Genomic DNA, 25045 nt, shown 5'->3' on the forward strand with positions numbered 1-25045 from the left:
AACCCTTGCGATAAGCATCTTCAGTTAACTGCTCAGTAGTGCATGTGGTCAGGCGCAGTTGCATGCATAGTGCACGCATTTAAAAGGCGAGAACCCAAATGTGCCGCGCCACCATTCATGCTGTCTCTTTGTGCAAGACCACTAAGTGCGCCGTACAGAGGCGTTGCCTTCACGAACGAAACCAGCTCGCCATTGCCGCGCCCGTGTGCGGTCAGGAACAAAGTGCGCATCACGAACCCTTTCATGATAAATGCGTGCGTACGATACAGCAACAGTACATACAGCAACAGTACGATACAGCATCAGCCTAGTTGATGATGTGCTGTACACAACTAGAAACCATCGGCTTCACACGGCAGCAAATGCTGCGTATCGACGGAGATTCGGCGATGTGTGTACGCATCGTTTACATGCGCAGATGCATTGGGGAAAGCTGGACGAGTCGTCCGCTCTTCCGCCACAGTCTTGGTTTTCCGCGTCAACGTTTCCAAACGCTCCATGCGAGAGAGCCATAGTCTATTCCGCACTTTGCTGGTATCAGCGGCGCTCATCAGGAGAGGCATTCTTGCAAGTGGCAGTTGGCACGTAGTTGAGCGGGGTTCGCGGCAGGTACCGAATGTATTTGCGAGAGTCCGGGCGCGCACCAAAATGCCTGATAAATGTACTGGGAGGCATTAAAGCTATTTTGGACGTGGCTGTGGCGATTTGACCGCTTGAACGGAATAAAAAAGCGCAAATTCGTTTTTTCGGACTGCCCGATTTTTTGGATGATTTCGCGGTCCCGAGGGAGTCCGAAAAATCGGACGTGGACTGTAAATAGGTTTAGATCTCCAATGTTTTTCTTGTGATTATATCATATTTTCTGATTTAAAAATGACGACTAATGTTACAAAGAAATTGCACAATGCATACTTCTTTCTCTCTCTCTTTTTTTTTGTGTGTGCCTGTTTAAGGTACACATTTTGCAAGTGCGTTTTGTCCAGTTGTCATTACACCTTTGCTGAAGGTTTGTAATGGATAGGAAATGACTTCCTGTTTAAAGTTCATTCATGCGAGTGTGGAGTGATTTTGCTGTAGTGGGGAAACATGTCACGTTCTTGCTTTGACATGCCATCCTGACCATGGTGGCCGCACTTCAGTGGAGGTGAAATGCTGGAGGCTCGTGTGCCGAGATTTAGGAGCATGTTAAGGAACCACAGGTAGTCGAAATGTCCGTAGTGCTCCACTACGGCGTCCGTCATGGTCATTTTGGTTTGTAAAACGCCAACCTTTATTAGATGCTTTGACATGCCATGGTGACTTAGTGGCCGAGACATCGCGCTGCTCAGCATGAAAGTGCTGGTTTGATTCCCGGCCATGGCAGCCACATTTCGACGTGGCGAAATGCAGACACCCACATTAGGTGCACATTAAAGGAACCTGTGTAGTCAAAACGAGCATGTCCCCCCATCATCGTAACTTGGTTTTCACACGAACCTTTAATTAGTTTAATTAATTTCTTGCTTTTGCAGTTACCTACGGCGGTACGAGCAACAGCTGTCAACAGTGGCCATGTCCCCGTTGGAGTCGTCACGGACTATTGCCCAGTGCTTGCTCGAAATGTCGCGGGTGCCGACACCGGATTGAACAAGCACCGAGTGCGAGGTAGAAAAAAAAAACTATGCTACAAAGCTACTGCAGAGTTGCGCCACGCCGGAGTGAACGCACGTGTAAATCGTACCACCCACCACTGGTGCAAGAGACCTAGTGTTGTTCGCGAGTGTGGTGTTGTGTGTGGCGGCGGCAACGAAGCAAAGGACTTCACGATCGGCTGCGGGGGAAACGTCGCGATAGGCAGCTCTCGACAGCTCCTGACAACCGCTCGGCGGACTTTCGACCGTGTACAGACAGAAAGGTGGAAGTGCGTGACGGAACAGCGACGTTACGCCGGAGGTGGGCGTGAAAAAAAGAGTGGACATTCTACGTGACGAAGAAGAGCGTTTACGCGATTGAAAGAGCAAGAGAAACTTCCCTACGTGCCTCGATCAAGCGACGGTGGAAAAAATGTGTTGAAGCCCGTCGCGTCTCGATTCTTTTTTTTTTTTCTCTCTCTCTCTCTCTTTGCTACCCTTCGTCATTTAAAGCATTGTGTGGTGGCAGCAGGACGAAAGTGACGTCGGCGTCATATCAAACTGAAACAGGAAAAAAAATATCTCGCATACCATCAGTTTCAACAATTTCTTTTTTGTTCATTTGTTACCGGAACACTCTTTTTGTTGCTTTCTTAAACTTTTTTTTTGCGTTTTTTTCCCCGACAGTTTGGTCTGTTTCGAAGTTGTGCTTCATGTATGAGGGCAAGAGGTCGCCACTTCGTGAGGGCAAACGAAAACTCGCGGCTGCAGGACCGATGAGAACGGGGAAGAGAGTTTTTTTAAAAAATGACATTGCCGCAGACTTGAAAAAGTCCTGTGCGGAGTTCATGCTTTTTTTTTTTCCGTTTTTAAGTGGTCTGCTCTTCATTCAGTCCCACTGCGTTTATCCCTCGGTCATCAGAAGCACGGCTCATTTGCCGGTTTTATTTAAAACTTTATTTATCGTCACATGAGGGAGGGACACACACATAAAAAAAAATTTCATAGTTTCGACGCACTGTACCCTACCATCTTGTTCCCTTGTCCGGACGTCATGTGCTGGTTCGACATCTTAAGCACCCCCATTGTCTTTTTTCTTCGCTTTTTTTTTTTACTGCTTGGCCATTCTTCAAAAATCATGTCCAAAGTTTACATTGCAGGCCGCTTAGTGTGATCGTGTTCAATTCTGTGAGTGTGCAGTTTGGAATTACGTTGAAACATTTGAGAGCATTTTGTTGATAATTAAGTTGAAATTTGATGGCTGCTACATATTCGAAGGTGAGATTTCTGAGAGCTGTGCAGAGAGTAGCATGGATGTCAGACCAGGCAGGTACACCGTTCTTACTTTTTGTAAATTGTGCTTGAGAAGATTAATGCCCCGAAAGGATAAAAAGGCTACCTAGATCAACTTATCACCCTGCTTTTTCATGTTTGTGTTGAAATAATTTTAGTTTTTTGTGTTCTTTGCAAATTCTAGCCTTTCCAGAGGAGGAGACATGATGTCATTAGCTTCGCCTTGTGCGCTTCACTTTCTTTCATAATGCGTGGAATTTACGTTTTGTACGTGCTTCGTTCTCGCCTCTCATTTTAAGTCTTATGGAAGAGCCTTTCCCTGTTCACCCAAGAAAAGGAAAAGCTCGCAAAAGAAACATGCAATGCATTCACACAGAAAGGATTGCATCGTTATAAATGTTGTAGCACAGAAAGGCAGCACTTATGTGTGATCAGTTACAATTGTTTTTAGATGGGACGTTTCAAAGTAGGGTACGTTGATGAACTTGGATCAGCGGTGGGCCTGAATTTTGGGAAAGTTGTGTTCTCTAGACCAATGACGGTCATGTTCTGGAGCACACCTCGAACGATTTCTTCCGTGGTTCCACCAGAGAAAAACAACACCACCATTTGGTTGTCATTGTCGAGCTCACCGGTAATGCACGTCGGGTGACAGCTGAACTTAATTAACAGCTCGACAGCTACTCACAGGCAACCTAATTACGTGTAAGTCTCTTAAGCGGCCTGTTTCACGCCTGAAATTGTTGATAGGCGTGGCTGGTACATGTTTGCATTCAGTAATGCCGCCAGGCAATTGCCGAGATAAGTAAGTTAGGAATGTAGAGCTTTTAATGGCTACATTAAGGCACAGATGTTTGAGGTGTGTGGCCAACAACACGGGAGAACTTGAGTTTGAGGTGTTTTTAAAGCATCCCTCTAAGTTAACCTTCAGTGGTTCATCGAAAGTTGATCCCAGCGATGTCATGCAAAGATTTACAAGTTTGACCTTGTCAACAGCTTACTGTAAAGGCATTTAGACATAAGTGAGCCAACTGTAATGTCAGTGCAGCCATGTTGGTCTCAGACTCTTGAGACGAAGGAATGGGTACATGCCGGGATGGCTGCACCGAGGCAGAAAAAGGATGCAGCTGGGTACTGAGTGAAGGACTAGCTAGGCACTGTCGTTTATTCATGCCAGTGAGCTTTTATGCATAGGTTCCCCCCCCCCCTCCCTGGGTGCAATGAAGCTTATTTTGGAAGCGAAACCCACTACAAAACTAGTATTAGTAGACTAATCAAATAGCATCAATAGTTGTTTGACATCTCCCTTACCTCTCGTGCCTCAGAGTTACTTTATAAAGCAAGGCATTGGTAGACTCGGCTCCGAAAATACCCAGCGACAATATCAAATGTGCTGCTCCGCCGTGACACTCCTGTAATCTGTAAATTCACTTGTCCGTATTGTTACGGAAATTTAATGGAGATGATGCGGAATCTGCATATCCTCCGTAAAATTTATACGGAAATCATGCGGAATTATTGGTGTGCCATGTGTAAAATTGATACGGAAATCATATGGACTTATTTGTACGGTATACAGAACTTTTCGATAAGGAACCTCTAACACAGTAATGGGCCCATTCTGAAAGTACTCCTGGCTACGAAAGCTTGGGAAATGTAAATCAACTATTGATAAGGGGATTCGAGTGCAAAGTGTTTTACAATGCCGCTTTATGATCATCGGGCCATAATTTTGTAATGGACTTTTTTGGCATTTGCTTGGTTTGGCTTGAGAGTAGGAAATGGTATCACGAAGGAACTTGTCTATCTGGCCGTTACAGATGAACAATAGCAAAGTTAGAAAGCTACTTCGCCTTGGAGCAGCACTACTAATTGCTTGGTGGAATTCTACAGGAGGATTGCGTTCAGGTGTGCTCGTGGATGTGTTTGTTTGCTTTGGTGACAAAAACAAAATGTGGCTGTGTTTTCTTTTTTTTTCCTCTGATTTACGTTTTTTGGCAGCTGCGCAAGGTAATGTAATCTATTGCAGCTTTCCTTTGTTCCATGTACTTTCACACACCTTTCTTGTTGCTGAAAAAGAAGTGATGTGAAAACTGCGTTTGTCCGTTTTTTTTTATTGTTCCTTGACAGTGTTCACAAATACCCTTACCCTGTAAAAGCACCCATATTTTGTTATTCCCAGTTTACCTACTAATGTCCAAGCTCTCTGAAACAAGAGTGCTTTCTGAACACAGCTTCGACATGGTGATGTCCTCTTCTGGCAGTTGGTTTCATTGTTTTTTAGCCAGTGTCTTTAATTAGATGTTTCCATTCTTTTTTTCCCGGTGAAGGCCTTGTGCTGTGCTGTCACTGTAAAACTTAATTTCGAAACGCCTCAGCTTTCAGGCGTCATAACTTGGGAGGTTTTGGAGAATGAAAGCATACCTGTATCGGCCTGTCAGTGACTTCAGTATGAATCTCTGTGCTTTTTTTTTTACCCCGCTTCACGTGAGCACCCCCGTAGTACTGCAAAGCCAGGTATTCAGTCAGATTGGTGAGCCCTTGTAGTTGGCACTGTTTTAAATGTACCGCCCTCTACACCACCCGTGTTCCGTGCATCCCCCTGTAACCCTCTTGTTGTTTCGTTTTCTTTACCAACGTGGAAGGTAGCTTTATTTTGAGTTGTGGCCATTCTAAGCTGCACGGTAATATGGTAATCTTCCACTTCAACCACGGAGGATAATAAGTACAACAGTTGCATGTTTTTTTGCTGAGCAGAAAGGCCTACTCCACAATCAGGCGCATGTTCGCGGAACGACACATTAATAATTTTATTCCAAATGTCTCACCTGTGCATTGTGCATCTTGAATCCATCATAAATGTTTTCCTCCTGGTTTGTTTTTCTTTACTGAAACGTTCCCTCGTGCAGTCGAATAATTCCGTACGTTTCCTGTGCTATTTATTACAGAAGAAACGCATAGCTGATGCTGAGTCATGGATGAGACGAATGCGTAATTGAGTATTAATGCGGCCTACTGAAGCGGGCCTCGGTAGCATTGTAATTTCTTCCGCTACTTCCGGTTCACCTGAACGTCAAAATTTTCCCGAGCTTGGTTGTCTTGTACTGTCGCTCGAGTCGCGTGCTTCGTTGCGAGTCAAATCTTTGCTGCGCCCTTCGTTCTTTCCGTTACATTTTCACATTTTCTGGTTTTTCGTTTGAGGAAACACGAAGGCTACTCTGCGTCTTCACTGCGTCTTAAAAATCATCGTCTCCGATGCCCACATGTTGCAGAGATTTTCCCAGTGCTAATTATCGAACGTGCATCCCTGTTCAAACACCTTTTTCCTCACACACCGCATACCCTCCCTCAAACCCTACGTCACTGACAACTTGTCTGGATGCACCGAGTTCACATACACATTATTGCAGTTAATATTATTGTATTATGATTGCCGCGTCTATTTCTGTATATATATGCATACGATGGTGATGAACGAGAAAAATTTATACACAGAGTGAAGAGAAATTGGTTAATAAAATGTTTTTTGGCCATCTCAGATGCTGTTCGCTTGGGCTTCTGCTGTGTGTGGGAGCTTTGGTGTCTTACCTTCACGTTCTTAAACGAGCGCTCAACCTGAAGCTCGCTCTTCACTCAATCAATGGGGCCCAGTACCGCTACACAACTGACGCCGCTGCTGTGCTTTTTTTAAATTACCGTTGGTAACATTCATATGCAGTGACCACTTCTGACAACTGGTGATACTGCCATGGAATTTCTCGAGTCGAGGTGTAGCATTGAGCAGATTGACATTTCAGAACATGTGCAACACAGTTCACTTGGCTATTCTAAACGAGACTGTGAAACACCTCCTGTGTGACTGTTGAGCGTATGTCAATGAGAAGCTTACCCGTCAGACATCATTAGGTTGCTTGGATGAAAGGCCTTTTTTTACAGAAGAAATGATCTCTGGACTAGTCACGTGCAATGGCAATGTGCAACACTACAAAGCGTGGGTGCGCTTTATGCGATGCAGGATAAGCGATGCAGGATATGCGATGGATAAGGATATGCGATGCAGAATAAGCCAATGATGAGCGCTTCTTCGCTCGCATGTCGTGCGAAGCCCAGACTTCCTTTGTCCTGCTCAGCTTTGTTTCCTCGTGCAGTGCAGGATAGCCCATCAGGCTTAGCTTGGTTAACCTTATCATCATCATCATTTATTAGTTGGGCTCTGCATGAGAGGAGGGTAGTGAAATAATGTTATATTCCAGGTCATATCATTAATAATTGTTGGGGTTTATTGTCCCAAAACCACGATATGATTATGAGAGACACCGTAATGAAGGGCTCCGGAAATTTCGACCATCTGGTGTTCTGTAACGTGGGCCTAAAGCTAAGTACACAGGCCTCTAGCATTTTCGCCTCCATCAAAAATGCGGCCGCCGCTGCTGGGATTCCATCCCGTGACCTGCGGGTCAGCAGTCGAACACCATAAACACTAGACCACCGTGGCGGGTCTGGTCATATAATCATACAATGAAATATTGCAGACAAGGAGGCATGTTAATGTTGTACAGTTCTATGAAACCAAAAAGAAAAGGAATGGTGCAATAAAGAATAGAATTTGGTCATTTCAAAGTGAAATGGATAAAAACCTATGGAAAACACGAAAGACTAGAAGAAAATTATGGGACTGGCTGGCACTTGCAACTAAGGAAAATGTATGTTTGAAGGACTAATGTACACCCACTGGGAAAAACTTGGTTCATTAGTCTTTCGTGTCTTCTGCCAGCTTTTAGTTGGTTTAAAAATGTACCAACTAGCCCAGTTTAATTCCTTGCCAGATAACCTTCCTGCCTTTCGTATACGACTTCTCTAGAAACCCTCCTGCCTTTCTTATATGACTTCCCTCTCTTTGGTACTGCAGTCATATTTTACTGGCAGACGCAGCTAATGTCTGTACAATTGGGACTTGAAGTTGCACTGCTGCTGCTGTAACGAGGAACTGGGACCATTTTGCAAAGGCCATGTGACAGGGCATGCAAACCAGATGTGGACCTGTGTTGAATACCAGATTTAAGTACCACACACGAGCAAGAACTCGAGAAAAGGTTGTCATTAATGACTTTTGAGACAATACGATAAGTTGTGCTTTTATTGGTATTGCACATGCTTTGAGTATCTTACAGATGTGACCCCCATAAACCCCATAAAAGATACTCTTGACAATGGAGTCTATTGAGGTCCAGTCACCGCTTTTGCCCATTCATGAAGTAGCTCATTTTGTTCTGAAGGCAAACGATCAACCTAACCAGCCATGAGTACTTTTAGTCAGTTGAAATGTACTAAAATGAGTGAGAACTTTTCCATCACACTGCTTGGCTGTGAGATTAGGCAGAAAAAAAAGTCTTCAAATTGTTTAAAGGAGTCCTGACACAAAACTTTTCGCCCCGCGTTTTTTTGCTGCAATGTGTTGCTGGGGGCCTGTTAGTCATAACACGGCACATGGTTTGCTGCAGCGCGTGGCAGATAATTACAAGCTCTTCATTACCGACACAGCCTCAGTTTCGGTTTGACAGAGCTCCAAAAACGACAAGCCGCCGGGTGCAACTATCACCACCTAGCAAGTGAAACGCTCGGTCACGTGAGCATACAGAACAGTGACGCATTTCCGCGCGGTCTGTTGTCGTCGGGCTCATTGTCGTCTGATGGCGACGATTTTCTTGCGGCGGGGATGGAAGGAATTTTCGACGTGGCGAATCACTTTAGGTTTGACCCGCTGGCGAGGAGCGATTCGTCGGGAAGCGCGTTAAAACAGAAATGGCGCCTACGACGTCGTCATAACTTGTACCGGCTGAAACGTTTACGTAGGGGAAGTAGTGGGGTCACCTCGGGTCACCTCCGAGGGTGTCAATGCACTAGGTGCGGCCTATAATGCTGGATCGCGCTCGCGAACTTCAAAATTCATATAAAATACCTTCCAAGCTTTATTCGCTGTCGATATTTTGCAGAAGGTACACACACGTACACGGGAATCGATCCAGCAGGCTTTCTCGGCCACGAAATTTTGTGTCAGTACCCCTTTAATTTTTCTTGGCTGGTAACCGACCTTCTACTGAATAACTGTAAATCAAATTTCTAAGACACTCGTAGTTGCTGTTCCTTGGTTTCCATCTTAACCGCCCAGTGCTTACAAAATGGCAGTGCTCGTTAACGCTACAGTTCATCTCGTACTTGGAAGGCAGTTTACAGCAGCTATACAAGTGACCAGTCATAGAAGGGTCGTTCTGCAGTGCAGTTCTGCATTTGTGAAGCTTGTAAGATTGCAACTTGCCAGTAAGGTTTTGTCAAGTTATGCATTATTTGTGCACCTTTGTGCTTCAAGCGTGTGACTATATTTTGTTAACAAGGTCAAGGGGTGCACTATGGCTATTAGTTGCAGAACCATGTCACTCCATATGCTAGATGGGAACAACAGAGACATCAGACACATGAACAAGTTCATATCTGATGTTTTCCATGTAATAAAAGCTCTATATGTTCAAGTGTTAAACGAAACTGTTGGTGTTCTTTTTACTGCTCTTTAGCCATGTTGTTTACAACTTCAAAATTATCTATTGTTTATATTATATATTCACTTAACTTTTTTCAGAAATCGTCTTCCAAGTCTGAGCCTCACGAGAACATAGACATTCCGAAGTGAACACGCAAAGCGTTGACCTGTAGCCAATGGCCTAGGAAAAACTTGGAACAGAAATATTTTATTGCTTTCATTCTGTTGGATTATGAAATGATGGACAAAATGCACAATTAAGCTTGGTCTATTCTACCAAGCAATAGGCCTGGTAGCCTGAATAGTTTATTAGACAATAACCAGGTAGACCTGATACTCTAATAAAACACATAGACTTTACTAGTCTATGTGTTTATGGACGATCAGCAGGAGACTTACACTGATAGCCTGTATCTATAGGTGAGTATCACGTGCATGCATAGGTGAAGTTGGAACAATTGTGTACAAAAGCGATTCACATCCACACAGTAAGCAACGGAGCGCAGACTCTTACGGCAAATTATATTTATATACACTAGATATCAGTGATGCTTAGCTTTTCTCACGTAGGAATTATGTTGCATTAACATAATTATCACATACAAATGTGTCCGCAGATATAGCGGAAAATGTAATAAAAGTATGATACAATACACGTGTACTGCTGAAGATAACTGTGTATACTGCTGTCATAAGCCGAACATCCTAGCTATAGTAAAAGATTAGAATTTCCCAATTGTGTATTCTTCTTTACAATTTCGTTCCTTTTATCTGTTTTTCTTCATTGTGTTTGTCTTACAACGGCTCGGCCCGTTGCCCATATTCCTCATAGCGGGTACGTACCATGTTTGAGAGTCATCATCTTCATAATTAGCTGGTAGCCATGGCTGTGCCTGGAACAGAGCCCTTCTCCATGTCGTGCGAGTCTCCCAGAATGGACGAATCGTCGCTCAGCGAAATCGCCAGGGTGCTTGGTGACCGTCCAAGGAGGTCCAGAGAGGTGAACTCTTTGGTCACTAATGGTAAGCGCCCTCCCCCATCTACCGATGTTCCTGGCTAACCACGTACACTCTAAGACAAAAAAAGGCGTATTTGCGGCGCCTTTACGCCACGCAACGATAATCGTCATCTACTCAGCGTGTCTTCCTTGCGTTATCGCCACGCGCCTGGTATTTGCTGGTCACGAACGGCGTGCGGCCATCAGCGTGACGTGGCACTTTTGACAGGTAAGTAGCGGGCAATGCAGTTTTCGCTAAAGCAAACGCAAGCAAGCCAGGTGACGATTATCGTGGTGTTGAGTTGCGTGGTTCGGGAGTTGAAACTCCCGAACTCCAGGACCTCACCTCACCTCTGGTGATGCCAATGGGCAGTAGCACGCCTCAAATACTCCCGTTTGCCTCAGTGTGTACGTCATAGGAGAGGTTACTCCCACAAAAGAGAGTTTTCTTTCATGACGCTTCAACTGTTGTAAGATCCCATGAGCCCTGAAACGTGTCGGAGCGAAGTATGGGGCACTGGCAGGCCCGTAGTCAGGAATTTTTTTCGGGGGGGGGGGGGGGGCACTTGCTGAAAGCCTTGACTTTTTGAGAAAAACACTTATTCTTATTACTTATTTTTGGTAAAAACACCTACTTCACCAAAATTTCGGAAGGGGGGGGGGTCTCTAGCCTCCCCCCCCCCCTGGCTACGGGCCTGGGCACTGGAAACTCCTTTATGTGGGATCAGCTGCTTGTGATGCTATTACAACCACGTACGCATGAGACAAGTTACTCCCGCAGAAGTATTTCACATGACGATCACACCACAGTTACAAAAAAAAATGGACCGTAGTGTGTTGAATAAGACAGCAGAAAGGACTACTGCAACTCCTTCCTCCATCCTTCAGTGTGCATTTACGTCACTTGGGCTCCATCGGTGCTAACGTAACCCAAGACGAGAACTCCTGGAGAACGGAGTAAAATTTAGGCCGACCAGTCACTCCCACAAAAGGGAGTCGCCGGTGTTACCCTTGTTTACTGCTCCCATCAGTTCTTACGCGCTGTGAATGGCTATGGCTTACCTGAACATTGGAATTTCTGTAAATATCTTCCGGAGAGCTTCCATCACAGCGGTTTTAACTGGAGAGCGAATTTATGTTTACAAGATTCTGGAGATGAACATGTTAACTATACTTTAAGATTTCAGTTAACAATGCAAGACTAATTATTCTTCTAATATAACATTTTGCTTTCTCGTGCGCATGGATTTTACTCGATTTCACAGATATCCACACCAAAGAGCAGCATTGCGCTTTCTGTCATAACCATATATATGTGTTTTGTTAACTGTTCCATCTAACAGCGTATAGCGGTGCCACCTCCAGCAGCGATAAACTATATTTGTCGTTATCATCGCCTCTGTTTCAGCTCTTCGAAGTTTTCAAGGTAAGGGCCAATGTTTAAGCTTTGTGATAGAACATGCGCGAACGCTTTGATTTCGCCGACAAGGTAAGCTCTGACTAGATTAGCAAAATATTCTTATATTCAAGTGTCGTACCAACTGAGCATTGTGGTGTTTGGAAAAATGAGCTATCCTAGCCATTTCGAAGAAATAACTTAATTAAAGCATTTGATTGTCCTTACCAAAAATTGCTGACCCCCACCCCCTTTTTATTCTGTTGCCGCACTTTATCGTTTAGGTTATGCTGTTTTGTTTTCCGTTATTCGCTGGCGTGTATTCTCTGCCGAGATATTTTAAATGAGATAACTTCAGCGATAGTATCACGTTCGTTACGTTTAGTTTGTTTTCTCGTACTTCTGCGCGTGCTTGCATATTTATTTCACATATGTTGGTGTGTCGCTTGGTGTACCTAATTGCTCGTCTTTGATGTTTGTTTTTGTTGTACTGCCAGATGAACGCATAATGAGTACAACTAGCTCTCTTTTTGCACGGAGCTGTATAAGGGAGTTGTGCAACGTTGGACAAGTTATGCACAAACTTTTATTTCATGTACACTTACGAGCAGAACTTTTTACGAGACAAACTTAATCATTTCAATCAGCCGGGCAGTTGTTATATCGATAGCATTTATTGCTATACAGACGCACCTGACTAAAGAAAAGCGAAGTTGATTCCGTGGTAAAGCTTCTGTTCCGCTTAACGTGTGAAGCAGCGCACGGATACAAGACACAAAAGGAAGAAACGATTCGACAGGACCACGGCTGCAATCGCAACTAGCTTATTGAAAAACAAAAACAAAAAGAAAACGGGGTTAATATACATACACACAAACGTACCGTGTAACAATGGCTTTCACTGGTACGAAGTTAGAACCTTTTACGCTGATCTTTCAAACCAAGTTCACAATCGCTGAGTACCACTGATGCTTGGCTGATACAATGCTCTTTTTGTTTATTGATATAAGAAAACTTCCATGATTTCTCTAGTCATCTGATACCTATGATTTGAAAGTATTTCTATTTCAGTGAAAAGCGGCATGCAACCACAATGCAAGCAATGTCCTTAAATGTGTCAATGAATGTTGTTTATTAGTGACCTATTGTGTTCCAAAAGTCTTGTTATCTTGTGTTCGTGCGCTGCTTCACATGTTAAGAAGTCACCAACTCCCCAAATTTTTAACTTTACTGAACTTCTGTTCTGCATTCACGCTTACTGTCGTCGTGCAGACTCGAGCGGCTCCTTGAAGCGCAATGGCGTCGAGTCTTCTGGCACGGACGGTGAAGGCCGCGCAGCGTCATCCTCCTCCTCCTCCTCGTCGTCGTCTTCGTCGTCGTCGTCACTGTCCACCGTCGCGTTCTTCACGACCGTCTGCGGACTACTCTTCGTCACGCTGCTCGGCGCGTACCTGACGAACGCCAGGCGTCGCTTCGTCTCAATCACCGACCTAGTCGTGTCGTGTCGAACCTCGGAGTGCAAGCTCGCGTCAGGATACCTGTCGACGCTCGTCGATCGCGACGTCGAGCCTTGCGACGACTTCTATCAGCACGTGTGCGGCAAGTGGACCCGGGAGCGCGACGGCCTCAGCTTTCTGGGCGACGCCTTCCAGAGGTACCTGGCCGACCTGCGTCGCCGGCTCACGTCGCCGGACGTGGAGAGGTCTTCCGTGCACCCCAAGTTGCGCTCGGGTCTCGTCGTGGGAAGCCGCTTCGTCCAGGACTGCTTCCAGTACATGGATGAACCGGAACCAGACGTGAAGCAAGAAGTCGCCTCGATCCTCGAGGTGCTGGACTTCTCGGCCATCCTGGGCTCGGAGACGTCCTTCGACGCATTGTTGCAGGCGCTGTCGCTCTCCTTCACCACGGGTCTCGCCTCCCTGGTCGGGATTCGGAGACGGAAGTCGGGAGATCGCGTTTTCCTGCATATCTACGGCGCGAGCTCCATCCGAGAAGAACTCCTGCCGGAGGCGACGGACGGCGCGCTCTTGTCTTACCTTTACAAGGTCGTCCGCGCTGCGTCCGGAGACAGCGCCCGCAGCGACGTCCTCGCAAGCTCGTTGCTAGCCCTGGACGTCGCGTTGGTACAGAAGTCGCACTCCTCGCGTTCGCCCGGTGACGAAGAAGACGACGACGTGTGGCTGCACGTTACCGACCTGATCGGAGACGCCGGCTTTCCCGCCGGCTTATGGGACGTCGCCTTCGGCTCTTTTAAGGCCAACGAACCCGTACGCGACCACGACAACGCCGTACTGTTCACGAGGTTGAACGTGTCGCGGTTGGTGGCCCGGCACCTGGAGGGGACCATGGTCAACGTCACCGCCTGGTATCTGGTCGCAGCCACGCTATCCCGCGCCCTGCGTCTCGACTTCGTCAAGCGGTTCGGCGGCAACTATCCGTACAGGTGAATGCTTGAGTGGCCATCTTGCCGATGCTGTTGCTGTTTCTCGTCCCCAATGACAACGATCTCCGCGGGCCACTCTCGTCCGCATTGTGTAGATTAGAGATAACGTCGGCGATGATGTCAACCACGACATAGGTGGGCGCCCGGGGGGACGGCCGCCACCCCTCCCCCTCCAATTCCCAATCCGGGGGGGGGGGGGGGCAAAGTTCGTCCAAACCGTTGCTCAGTTGGGCCTGTCCCGTCATTGTTTAAAGAGCAGGGTTATGGCACACGCAGGTTTAAACGATAAAAGCGGCCGAAGCCCCTGATGTTGAATTCCTAGGACTGTTCACCTTCCATCTTTACTACCGAGAAGCGAGAGGCCAAAGGCAGGCCATTGTTAGAAGCTCGTCGTCACTTCCTTTTCCTTTTTTCATCCATTGTGAAGCATGTTGTCTTTTGGTTTCGACAAAAAAAAAAAAGGGGGGGGGGGGCTACGACGAAACTATGCACCCCCTAATGCGGAATCCTGCGCGTGCCTGTGGACCAAGATAACTTCTGACCTAATGCAATTACCGTATTTATTTGTTAGGGCATGCGAATGGGCGTGTTGGTGCGAACCCGTAGTGAAACTTCAGCACACGGAAATGACACAGGGAGCTAGAAAAGACTGGACGATGTGTTGACTTCCAACAAATAGCTTTACTCGAAAAGAACGTTGCATACATCTAGCCTCCTAGCCCACGGATGCACGTGGGCTCACCGAAAAGTGTACACTCATGCAGGGGCATAATCAACAAGAGCTACGCTCTGCCAACTGCGTTGCCGAGCTTGTCTCAAGAATTCAAGTTCTGTTCTTGAAAGTTCAGTCAATGAAGTGCTGATCCACGAGTCCCCAGCAGTGGCGATTCCCTCGGTCGCGATAATTTCTAACACTAGTTCGAGCTGTCGCGTATCGCATTCCCTTGTCGTGCGGCCGGGCTTATATCGGTCGAACTGGTCGATGCCTTTAAAGGGGCCCTGCAACACTTTTTTTAGCATTGTCAGAAAGCGCTGCCGATCGGTAGTCGAGGCTCCTGAGAACACGCAAGCCAGACATTATAGCATAACTGATCACGTAGCGCAAAATTTGGCACTGGACAAGAGAAGGCACGAAGACGAGCGCTCGTCTTCGTCCCTTCTCTTGCCCAGTGCCAAATTTTGCGCTACGTGGTCAGTTATGAATTACCAACATGCCCAACTTCATACTCTTGTAAACATTATAGCGCAGCACGCCGCCTGGAATTTACAATTAATTTCAAAAGTCAGCTAGAAATCGTTCCCTCTTCTTTCTACAAATGATGCCACATACCTAAATGACCGCGTCATATACCCAAATTCACGGCCATTGGCTGATTTGAGCATCGTTAGGTGCATAGTTACCGACGCCGCCACGTGCCCTCTCGCGTGCGGCTTACACTGAAAGTAAGCCGCACGTTCGAAAAAAAAGTGCTCAGGGTGATGACGCGTGCGTGACGTAAGTACATTCTCCCCCCCCCCCCCCCGTGCCGTTCCTCCCTGCTTAGCTTCCAGCGCGCTCGTCGGGACGAGAGAATAGAGAAAGCAATTAACAGCGTAACTCCGCTCGTACTTGAATGATTCTTAAAATTTTTGCGGCGGTCCATTCGTGAGGCATAAACTCCTTTAATAAACACATTCAATGGTTACCTGGAAAAGTGTTGCAGGGCCCCTTTAATTAGCGAACAAGGGGGACATGCTGCCTCACTGAAGACAACAGCACCTTGCGGACACCTAGCAGCTCATTGTAGGGACTGCGCATGCCAGGCATGTCTCGAGCAAGTCTCCGTTGTAGCAAAAGGAGGCAACAAACTCCAGCGAGGAATAAAATATACGGTGCATGACGGCGGCGGCAAAAACCAGCCGAGACCGTCCATATAATTGCTATCGCAATAAAAGAAAGCGTAGAGATCGAGAAGGAAGGTAGCGCGCGTCAGTACGGTTCCCGTCAGTGGTTCTGACAATAACTTTTAAATCTCATTGGCAGGTAAAAAATCAGTTCGTGGGAAACGACGCCAGACGCCAATCACTGCTAGACATCTGTTGACGACTGTGTGCTGCGTGTTTGGCTATTTATTTAGCCATTCACACCTTCATTCACATGCTTAGCGGCGCAACACTTTAGTTTCGTCGCCACAGGCAACAATGACATGTCGCAACTTAAAATGACAAGTGACCTCGATAAAAAATTCAGATTGCCATATCAGGAACGGCTGATAGCCGGCAAGCCCACGATCGAGGGAGCATCGGTTATTGGAAAACGGCGCAGCTACGAGGGCCGCATTTCCGTAAGTTCGCCGGCGCCGTGTCTGTCGCGTATACGGCGCCGCCGCTGAAATCTGTGACCCGCAAAAACTTCGCTTAAAAGAAATGAGAATTTTAACCTGGGCATCATGCTTTGCTCGATTACCTATCTCTCATAAGCTATTCACTTGTATGACGCGGCGTGTGTATTCTGCTCATCTGTATTCTGCTTCAGGTCCGAACATCTTTGCCTGGACGCGGCGACTAGGGCACTGGAGCCCGACTGGCCTCTGGTGCTGGCCGGGTTGGCGTTCCCACACGCAGACTTCGGGGGCGCCGATGTGCTCTTCGACGGCGTCCGCCGCGCCTCCATGGCGACGACGCCCGATTGGCTGGACAACGTCACGGCGAGGAGGATGCGTAACAGGCTGCGACACGTCACACTTACGTCATTCGCCACGAGTTTCGAGAGGGACAACGCGACGATGGCCGAGGTGAGTATAATGAATGAATTCCAGGCCGAACGAAAATAGATTTTATTGCGATAGCAATTATTTGGACACACTCAGTGGGTGTTTGCCGTCGCCGTCGTCATCATGTTCCGATAACATCGATAACATCGCCCCGCGCATCGTATGTCCTATGCGCTAGTAAAAGCGCACGATCGTTGGGGACGAACGCGGCTGAAGCAGAGATGAAACGAGCCGGCCATGGCTCCGTGGCACGGTGGGCGCATGCGAAAACATCGCCCCGCGTTCTATACTCCGTTCCACACATCAGGTGTTCAACGCTGTGGAGGCTAGTGGGACTTCTAGCAGTAGATGCATTCGCACTAAGAAATAGTTCATTGTTCTTACCACGCAGAACAGATTTTTTTTTTCGTTTTTACAGTGAGCCTCAATTGAAGATGTTTTGTGCCTTGGAAATAAACAAATGCCGGTATACGTCTGTTATTATGCGGCTGAATCGCTTAGGTTCTAGTTGTTTTCATTTTGTGGTATTTCATATGCAGCCCGTCGCGACGCGTCACGCGCAGACGCGCAAAAGACGCGCGTGTACAGCGACAAAAGCCGAGCACGAGATGCACAGAGTTGCACTTTTGCTGACCGTACTTCTTGAATAGCTTCCACAGCATTGCACCTGATATGTGACACGGAGTTTAGGCCTGCAGTCGATGGCTCCTCAAGCAGAGAGGAAACGTAACGGCCGTTTTTCGTCGGGCGAAGGAGCGCGTTGAAGGGACAAGAAGAGGGGGGGGGGGGCTGCGTCTCTCGAGCAGCACTGGCGCGCTCGCTATCTCGACAGACATCAGGAGACGGCTCGTAAACTTGCTGTGGTCTAGCTCGCCGCTTATTTCGAGTTGAGACGACAGTGAGAAAACCGCTTCGTTCCCTGGAGCGACCGTATTCCCTTAAACCGGTGTTTCGGTGGGTTAATCACGCGAGTTTGGATCCAAGATAGTTAGCTTCTAGCCATTCTTCGTATACCATTCCGATTTGTTGCTATCGCATTCATTGCTTCGCCCTTGCGGCAAACTGATTTTTTAACGACGTGGAATGTATTGCCTCAGAAGTGCTAAATTTTACGTTTGACTTTGCAACCTTGCGACGCGACGTGTAACTCGGATTCTTTCGTTTGTGGGCTATGTGCACTGAGAAATAAGCGTGCCTCGTCGCCGCCGCCGTGGAGGCGCAGAACATCATTATCGAAAAATGTGCATTATACCAGCGTTCTTGCGCGCAAGCCCCAGTATTTTTCTTATTTTTCTTGCTTGGTTCGTTTTATTGCGCCATCCCATTTTTTTCAGCAGTTCGTTATCACCATCATTAGCCTGACTGCGCCCACTGCAGGGCTAAGGCATCTCCCAAGTTTCGTCGATCAACGGTCCCGTGCTTGGTCAAGAGGGCGCTGGCTTGGTGCGGCCATGTTATCCTCGCAAACTTCTTAATCTGCCCACCTAACTTCTTGCCTCCTCCTCGCGCGCTTGATTTGTCTTGGAATCCGGTGTGTAACACTTGATCATTGTAGGCAGCGCGAAACGTTACTAAGCATAAACCACAAGCGCTTACTTCAACTGAAAGTCTACCTGCGATCTTGATGGGTTGCTCGATACAAGTGGCTGAATAATGATTGGCTTGGCACGCGGGCTTATTTGTTGTCTTTGTTTCTTGTACCTGTGTACGCATGCGCATCTTGCGATAAAATTTCAGTTGAAGTAAGCGCCTGTGGTTTGTTCTTTTTGTATCATGTCCTTGCAATGTTTTAGCGCTATACTTACAATGATGGATCGTTACCGACTAGCCCGATCAAATTTTCTGTTACGCTACAGTTCGTTACATAGGCGTGGGCACGAGGGAGTCAGGGGGGGGGGGGGGCAAAGTTTGCCCCATACGTGTACTCAGTCGGGCGTGTCCCGTCATTGTTTAAAGAGCAGGCTTATGGCCACGCAGGTTTTTGACGATAATGGCAGCCGAAGACCCCTGATGCTGCATTCCAAGAACTGTTTACTTCCCATCTCTACTTCAGGAAAACCAGGGACCAAAGAGGCAGGCCTTTGTTAGAAGCACGACGTCATCGCTTCATTTTTATTTTATTTTTTCATCCTAGGGAAGCATGTTGTCCTTTGAATTTGAACAAAGAGGGGGGAGCGCTGCGACGAACCTGCCCCCCCCCCCCTGATGGGGAACCCAGCGCACGCCTATGGTTCGCTCTATACAGTGTCAACTTCTTTTGCAACACAGGCCGGCGGCAGCTTCGTGCGGGGGAACCGCAGCTTTCTGGCACACTACGTGGCACTGCACCACGTCGGCCAGGAGGCCTCCATTCGCTATCCTCCGGACGGTCTCAAGGGGGCCCTGTCGTCCGTCGAGCTGCGTGGTCGCGTCGTCTACAGCGACCTGTACGCCACGGTGTTCCTGCCGCTGGTCTATCTCAGGCACCCCGTCTTCTACAACGCCTCGGTGGCCTCGTACTACAACTACGGCACCCTCGGCACCGTCCTGGCAAAGGAGCTCGCCGAGGCGGTGTCCCCGTTCTCCCACGGCGACGACTTTGACGACTTCGGAAAGGACGACAGAGGTGCGCCCGCATAGCATTCTCGACCGTGAGTCCCACGGCAGTCCCGGAATGCGTACGGGCTACTACAGGCGGTGCGTTCCACCGGCTGGTGAGCGCTGCCCGAATAGGCCTGCGCACAAGGGAGTGGGGTGGTGATGGGGGTGATCTGCCCACTCCCGACACGTCTGCGCCGTATCGTTACCCAGTGGAACTTGTCGCGTCGTTGCTTAAAAATGAGGATTATGGCCAGGTTGTTGACCATAACGGCGCCCGAAGGTCCCCCCCCCTCCTCATGCTGAATTCCAAGAACTGTTTAATTACCCATCCATTCTCCCGAAAAGCCACGGAACAAAGGCAGGCCATTGGGAGAAGTATACGCCATCGCTTCATTTTCAGTTCTTTATCAATGCTGAAGCATGTTGTGTTTTAGATTCGACTAACGGGGCAGGGAAGACGCTGTGTTTAAATTTGCCCCTCCTCACCCCATGATGAACCCTGAGCACGCGTATGGCTGCCCTTGCAATCTCTCGGGTTTTCCGGCACAGTCACTGACATCGCTGACTGTGCCGGCGTGCAACCACAATTCGTACAATGCAGAGCGAGATTACTGCCTGTTCCATTCATGATGGTGCATGCGTGCTCTCGTAGTCGGTCGTTTAGGCAACAGCCTGATTGCCCAGTGTGTGACTTCCTCTTCCTTCCAGAAAGCGGCAACGCCACCAGAGGCTCTTCTCTCTGGTCCGAGGCGTCTCGGCGCGAGTTCTCCTACCGCATAGGCTGCTACAGGGCGTTCGAAGACCACTTCCACAAGGGCCGCCCCCAAGACGTGGACTGGATGACGACGCCCCTGAAACGGAACCTGTTCGCGTGGCTCCGCGCCGCCAGGGTCGCCTACGAGGCCATGAAGGCGGACTACGTGACGTGCACGACGCGCGGAGGAACAGCGCCGGACCGCGTCACCGCTGCGTTGTGGAAGTCCGCGCAGATGGTGTTCTTCCGCCGCTTCTGCCTGATAGCATGTGGCCTGGACCGCACGGAGCCGCTGAGCGCCCGCGACAGGTGCCACTGGCCGCTGCTCAACATGGCCGAATTCGTGGACGCATTCGGCTGTCCCAACAACTCGTTCATGGCGTCCAGGCAGAGCTGCCATTTTCTGTAGATGTAGTAGTCTCGCGTGATGTCACGGGCGCATCATCTCACCGTGCTGATACCCAAAGATGACGTCAGTGTGTATATCATCACGTGTGTATCACTCAGAGCTAGACGGTTTATCACTACTATGATATATATGCGTCTATTGGCGCCAGACGTATCTGTCGTGTGGTGACATTCCTTGCTTACGCCGATTTTCAACATGATATACTGTCAAACGCCTTTATAGCAGAGTGTTCGGGATCTTCAAAAGCCTTCTTTGTACAGTGCAATTAAAAAAAAAAGAAGATGAAGCTTCCACTAAGCCGCGCAAGTCTTGAAACAGCGAAACTGGACGATTCTGAAGAATAATCTGGTTGCTTCTAGGTTGTTTGCTGGCCTTATGTGATGCACGTTGTTTCTAGTTTGCTTCTATGTCGCTGCTAGGCTTTAGCTAGGTGATGCTAGGTTGTTTCTACGTTGATTCTCAGTGCAGAGAGATTCGAGTTAAACCACAGTCATAGACACGACAATGTCCAAACTCCAGAGACGGAAACTCACTCTGAAACCAAGCGTTCGCACCTCTCATACATCTACGGGCTCATCGTCGTTGGTGTAGGCCTTCCATCGCTTCGGGGTCTTCTCGCAGCCGCCGTTGCCTTGCCCGTTCCCTAGTATTTTCTCATTGTACGTACTCGGTGTCTTCGGCTCGCTGCCGTCGCTTCGCAGCCATTTGTTGGGCTAACTTGCCGTCTTCATTTTTAGTGGACCAGTGGTGAGTAGTGGGATGTACCTAATTTCTGTGGCATAGACGCGCTTATGATTATAACAGTTTTCTGATAGGCCGCACAGTGGCACATACCCGTTTGATGACGATAGTCGTCTTCTTCATTTTTTAGGGGCGAAGCTCCTTAAGGCGGCACCCGTTCGTCCCTCGTAGTTGTCGTAGTCGTAGTGCGTAACCAGTCGTAACGCTAGTACCAGATCTTGACCTCCAAGGTGGTGCCGGTGGGAGATTTTTCCTGTGCGTTGTTGAACAATAAAAAATTCGCAGCGTGCGCGTTAACTAAAAGCCGAATTCTTCTGTCTCTCATTCCCCATTAGCAGCCATTGGCATGTTCCAGTAGGAAACGTTAGTAGAAGTAGAAGTGTAAGTGTTAGCTAAAAGCCGACTTCTTCTGTCTCTCATTCCCATTAGCAGCCATTGTTTACCTCCAAGGTAGTGCCTGGTGAGATTTCTCCTGTGCGTGATTAAACAATAAAAATTTTGTTCAAAACGGCGTTGATTGATGAAATAAACCAACGAAAGACGCCAGATGTTTTCTAAAAGCAAAACGAAAGAACGCCAGATGTTTCTAAAGCAAAACGAAAGAACGCCAGATGTGTCTAAAGCAAAACGAAAAGACGCCAGCTGTTTAACGAAAGACGCCAGATGTTATCTAAAGCAATGGTTTTCTAAACAATGAAAATTCACAGCGTACATGTAAAATTAAAGCGAGCTGCAAGTCGTCATAACTCATCGAACCTTTAGTATAAACGCGCCCGATCTCACGTCGGTGATGATGTACTGGGCAGAATTCACGGAAGATTCACGGTTTACCGATGAACCTCCGCAGCTTCGCCCACTCATCATCATTCACTCCGTGGATATGCTGTGATTTTTTTTTTTGTGGACCAGTGGTGAGTGGTGGTATTTACCCAATTTCTGTGGCACATACCCGTTTATGATGATAGTTCTCGCGTAGGGCGCACGGCACCTACCCGCAGGCCGCACAAATTACGGCTAACTTAAACAGCTTCGCCGTTAAAAGCATGGAAAGTTGGGCGAGTTGTTATGGTAGCATAAATGGAAATTTGAGCGTGAACGAACAGGGACGAAGACGAGAAAATACAGGACGAGCGCCTATCTTTTGTCGTCTTCGTCCTTGTCCCTTCTCGCTCAAATTTTCATTTAAGTTATACGGTGCACTTTGTTGTAAAGGTAACTCACCGTGATGCTCCCAGCATGACCAGCATGTTAGAAATCATTCGTTATACAAGTCATATAATTGTGGAAGAGTTGGTTGTAGAGGCGTTTGACTGCAGTATCCTAAGATGGCGGTCACGATGACGTCACTGCTAACCGTCTGTAGAGACGCGGGGACATTTATATGTGACGTCACAGGTGAAGCTTGTCGGTGTACTAGTACGCGCACATAGAGGTCGTGATGACGTGCACCTATTGTAACTACTGGAGAAAGTTGTACGCTATAGAAAGAAGAAAACATTGTCACGGGGTCGTGACGTTGACGAAGGCGGCAGTCGGCGTGTCGAAGATGAAACTTTATTTGGCCGAACTTGTGGCCGAGAAACGAAAAATCATACTACAGCGATACACACTGTACACTGATAGCGGCGAACAGAGCGTCGGCAAAACTGACAAGTGGTGAAGCGCGTCGGCATTTATACAAGTGCCGTCGAATGTTCCAGCGTTATCGCTGGTTGTCGCGGAAGCTCTAGAATAAGCTCGAGTGTTCGCGTCTTGCGCGCAATCTTAACAAAACGATCTAAAATAATCGCGAAGCTTCTCGAACACTGAGGCGCGGTTTGCGCTAAGCGTTGCTGACAGTCTTTGTGGGCGAAAACCGAATACAGCAAAAGTGATAATAAGAAAGGCACGTGGCAATATGGCTCCTGGTCTAGACATTGCCAATTTTCCGCCATATTATTGTCACGTTCTGTAATGGCGCAATTAGTGAGCCGACCGCAGAGGCCATGGCAGTTTTCTAGATCTACCCGAGCTGACAAGATGGTGAGCTCTACAACATGTTGGAGTTTGACGACGGAAAAGAGAACATAGGTGGCAGCGTCACGTGATCGTCTTGTAGCCTAGCCGCAAATCTACCCGTGAGCACCGAACAGACAGCCACAATTGGCTTGCTAATGCTTGCTGTGTGACGTCAGGCTTCCTCTTTCTTTTACTGTTTCCTCCGTGACACACCCTATGCCCAGGAGCATAGGCGGGCGCAGAGTTCATTGTAACGGAGGGGGGGGGGGGGGAGGGAAGTCTCGCTGCAGCGTCCCCCCTCCCTCATTGGTCGAGTCCTAAAGTAAAGGAACTTTGCAGAGGATGCAAAAATGAAGATGAAGCAATAACGTGCTTTACACAACGGGCTGCCTTTGGTCCCCGGCATTCCTGGGGTAAAAATGAGAATGAATGAAGAACTTTATTATACTACAAAGGAATTCTCCCGGCGAAGGTGGAGCCCTCAGTCCAGGGCCTCTGTGGCCTTTACCATCATGCGAGCTCTGTCGATCAGCTTGAGCTGTGCTTCAGGCTTTGAGCAGGACAGCGCAGCCTGCCACTGCTCTGGTGTTGGTGTGTTGTTTCTTGGCACCACCTTTGAGTGTTGGCCGGCCCATGTAACGTGATAAAGCGGTGGGTGTTCCCCGCATAGCGGGGCATTTGTTGTCGTATGTAGCCGGATAGATTTTGTTAAATAGACTGCTCAGATTTGGGTGTGTATGTCTGCAGCTGTCTTCCCGTTTTTAGAGAGTGAATTCTTAGACTCGGAGATACTCGGAGATATCCGAGGTTCTCATATAGTCTACAGAAGAGGATGCACTCTGTAAAAATGGGAAGCAAACAACCCTTGGAATGCAGCATCAGGGTTCCTCGGCTGGCATTATCGTCAAAAACCTGCATGGCATGCAAAAACCTGCATTATCGTCAAAAACCTTACACTTTAAGCAATGACGGGAGATGTCCGGCTTATTGAGGGTATGGGGCAGACTTGTCGCCCCCCTCAGATGATTAGGGGGAGGGGGGGCACCTCCCCTGCTCCTCTAGTGCGCACGCCTGTACCCAGGAGCAGCTAAGGCACGAGATTGTCTTTTACACATTTGGCGATGATATGCAGACCGGTATTACCTTCTATCCAGGGCCGCAATTTCAGAAAGAGCTGTGCAGAAAAAGAAAGACAAGCTTTTTTTCCGTAAGCATTTTATTCCTAGCAGAGAACCTTCAGCTCTTGCTTTGGACTGCTTTGTCGACGCATTTCTGTAGATGAGGCGAAAAAAAAAGGCGAAAGAAAGTTAGGTCTCGACAACTACCACATTTATAGAAGACGCTATAGTCGCATGCAACTTAACAATAAACACAGGCTCCGCCCTCACACACGCGGCGCGCCAGCCATTCAACCGTAAGTACCTTTCCATTGTCAGAGAAACTGCGCAAAAAACGTGGACAAAGGGAGAAAAGAACAGCACAAGCACGTGTGCTGTTCTTTCCTCCCTTTGTGCAAGTTTTTTGCGCAGTTTCCCT

The 25045-nt window shown here is 47.8% G+C and overlaps 2 protein-coding genes across 4 annotated transcripts in view; both read left to right on the forward strand.

Annotated features, from left to right (window-relative positions):
* Positions 1 to 6441, forward strand: part of LOC119401505 (AT-rich interactive domain-containing protein 2) — a 73946-nt gene extending 67505 nt beyond the window's left edge. For all 3 annotated transcript variants that reach the window (XM_037668370.2, XM_037668371.2, XM_049418778.1), the window contains one exon: positions 1512 to 6441. In XM_037668370.2, the coding sequence (XP_037524298.1) occupies positions 1512 to 1626 (115 nt within the window). In that variant the 3' untranslated portion in view covers positions 1627 to 6441. The remainder of the gene's footprint in view (positions 1 to 1511) is intronic.
* Positions 6442 to 10321: 3880 nt separating this feature from the next.
* On the forward strand, positions 10322 to 20936 carry LOC119403053 (uncharacterized). The gene is made up of 5 exons (XM_049418152.1): positions 10322 to 10460; positions 13104 to 14274; positions 16790 to 17048; positions 19296 to 19632; positions 20316 to 20936. The coding sequence occupies exons 1-5, from the start codon at positions 10322 to 10324 to the stop codon at positions 20768 to 20770; spliced, it is 2361 nt and encodes a 786-aa protein (XP_049274109.1). The 3' UTR covers positions 20771 to 20936.
* Positions 20937 to 25045: the final 4109 nt, after the last annotated feature.

The sequence above is a fragment of the Rhipicephalus sanguineus genome, chromosome 8, assembly GCF_013339695.2.
Source record: "Rhipicephalus sanguineus isolate Rsan-2018 chromosome 8, BIME_Rsan_1.4, whole genome shotgun sequence".
Taxonomy (NCBI): Eukaryota; Metazoa; Arthropoda; class Arachnida; order Ixodida; family Ixodidae; genus Rhipicephalus; species Rhipicephalus sanguineus.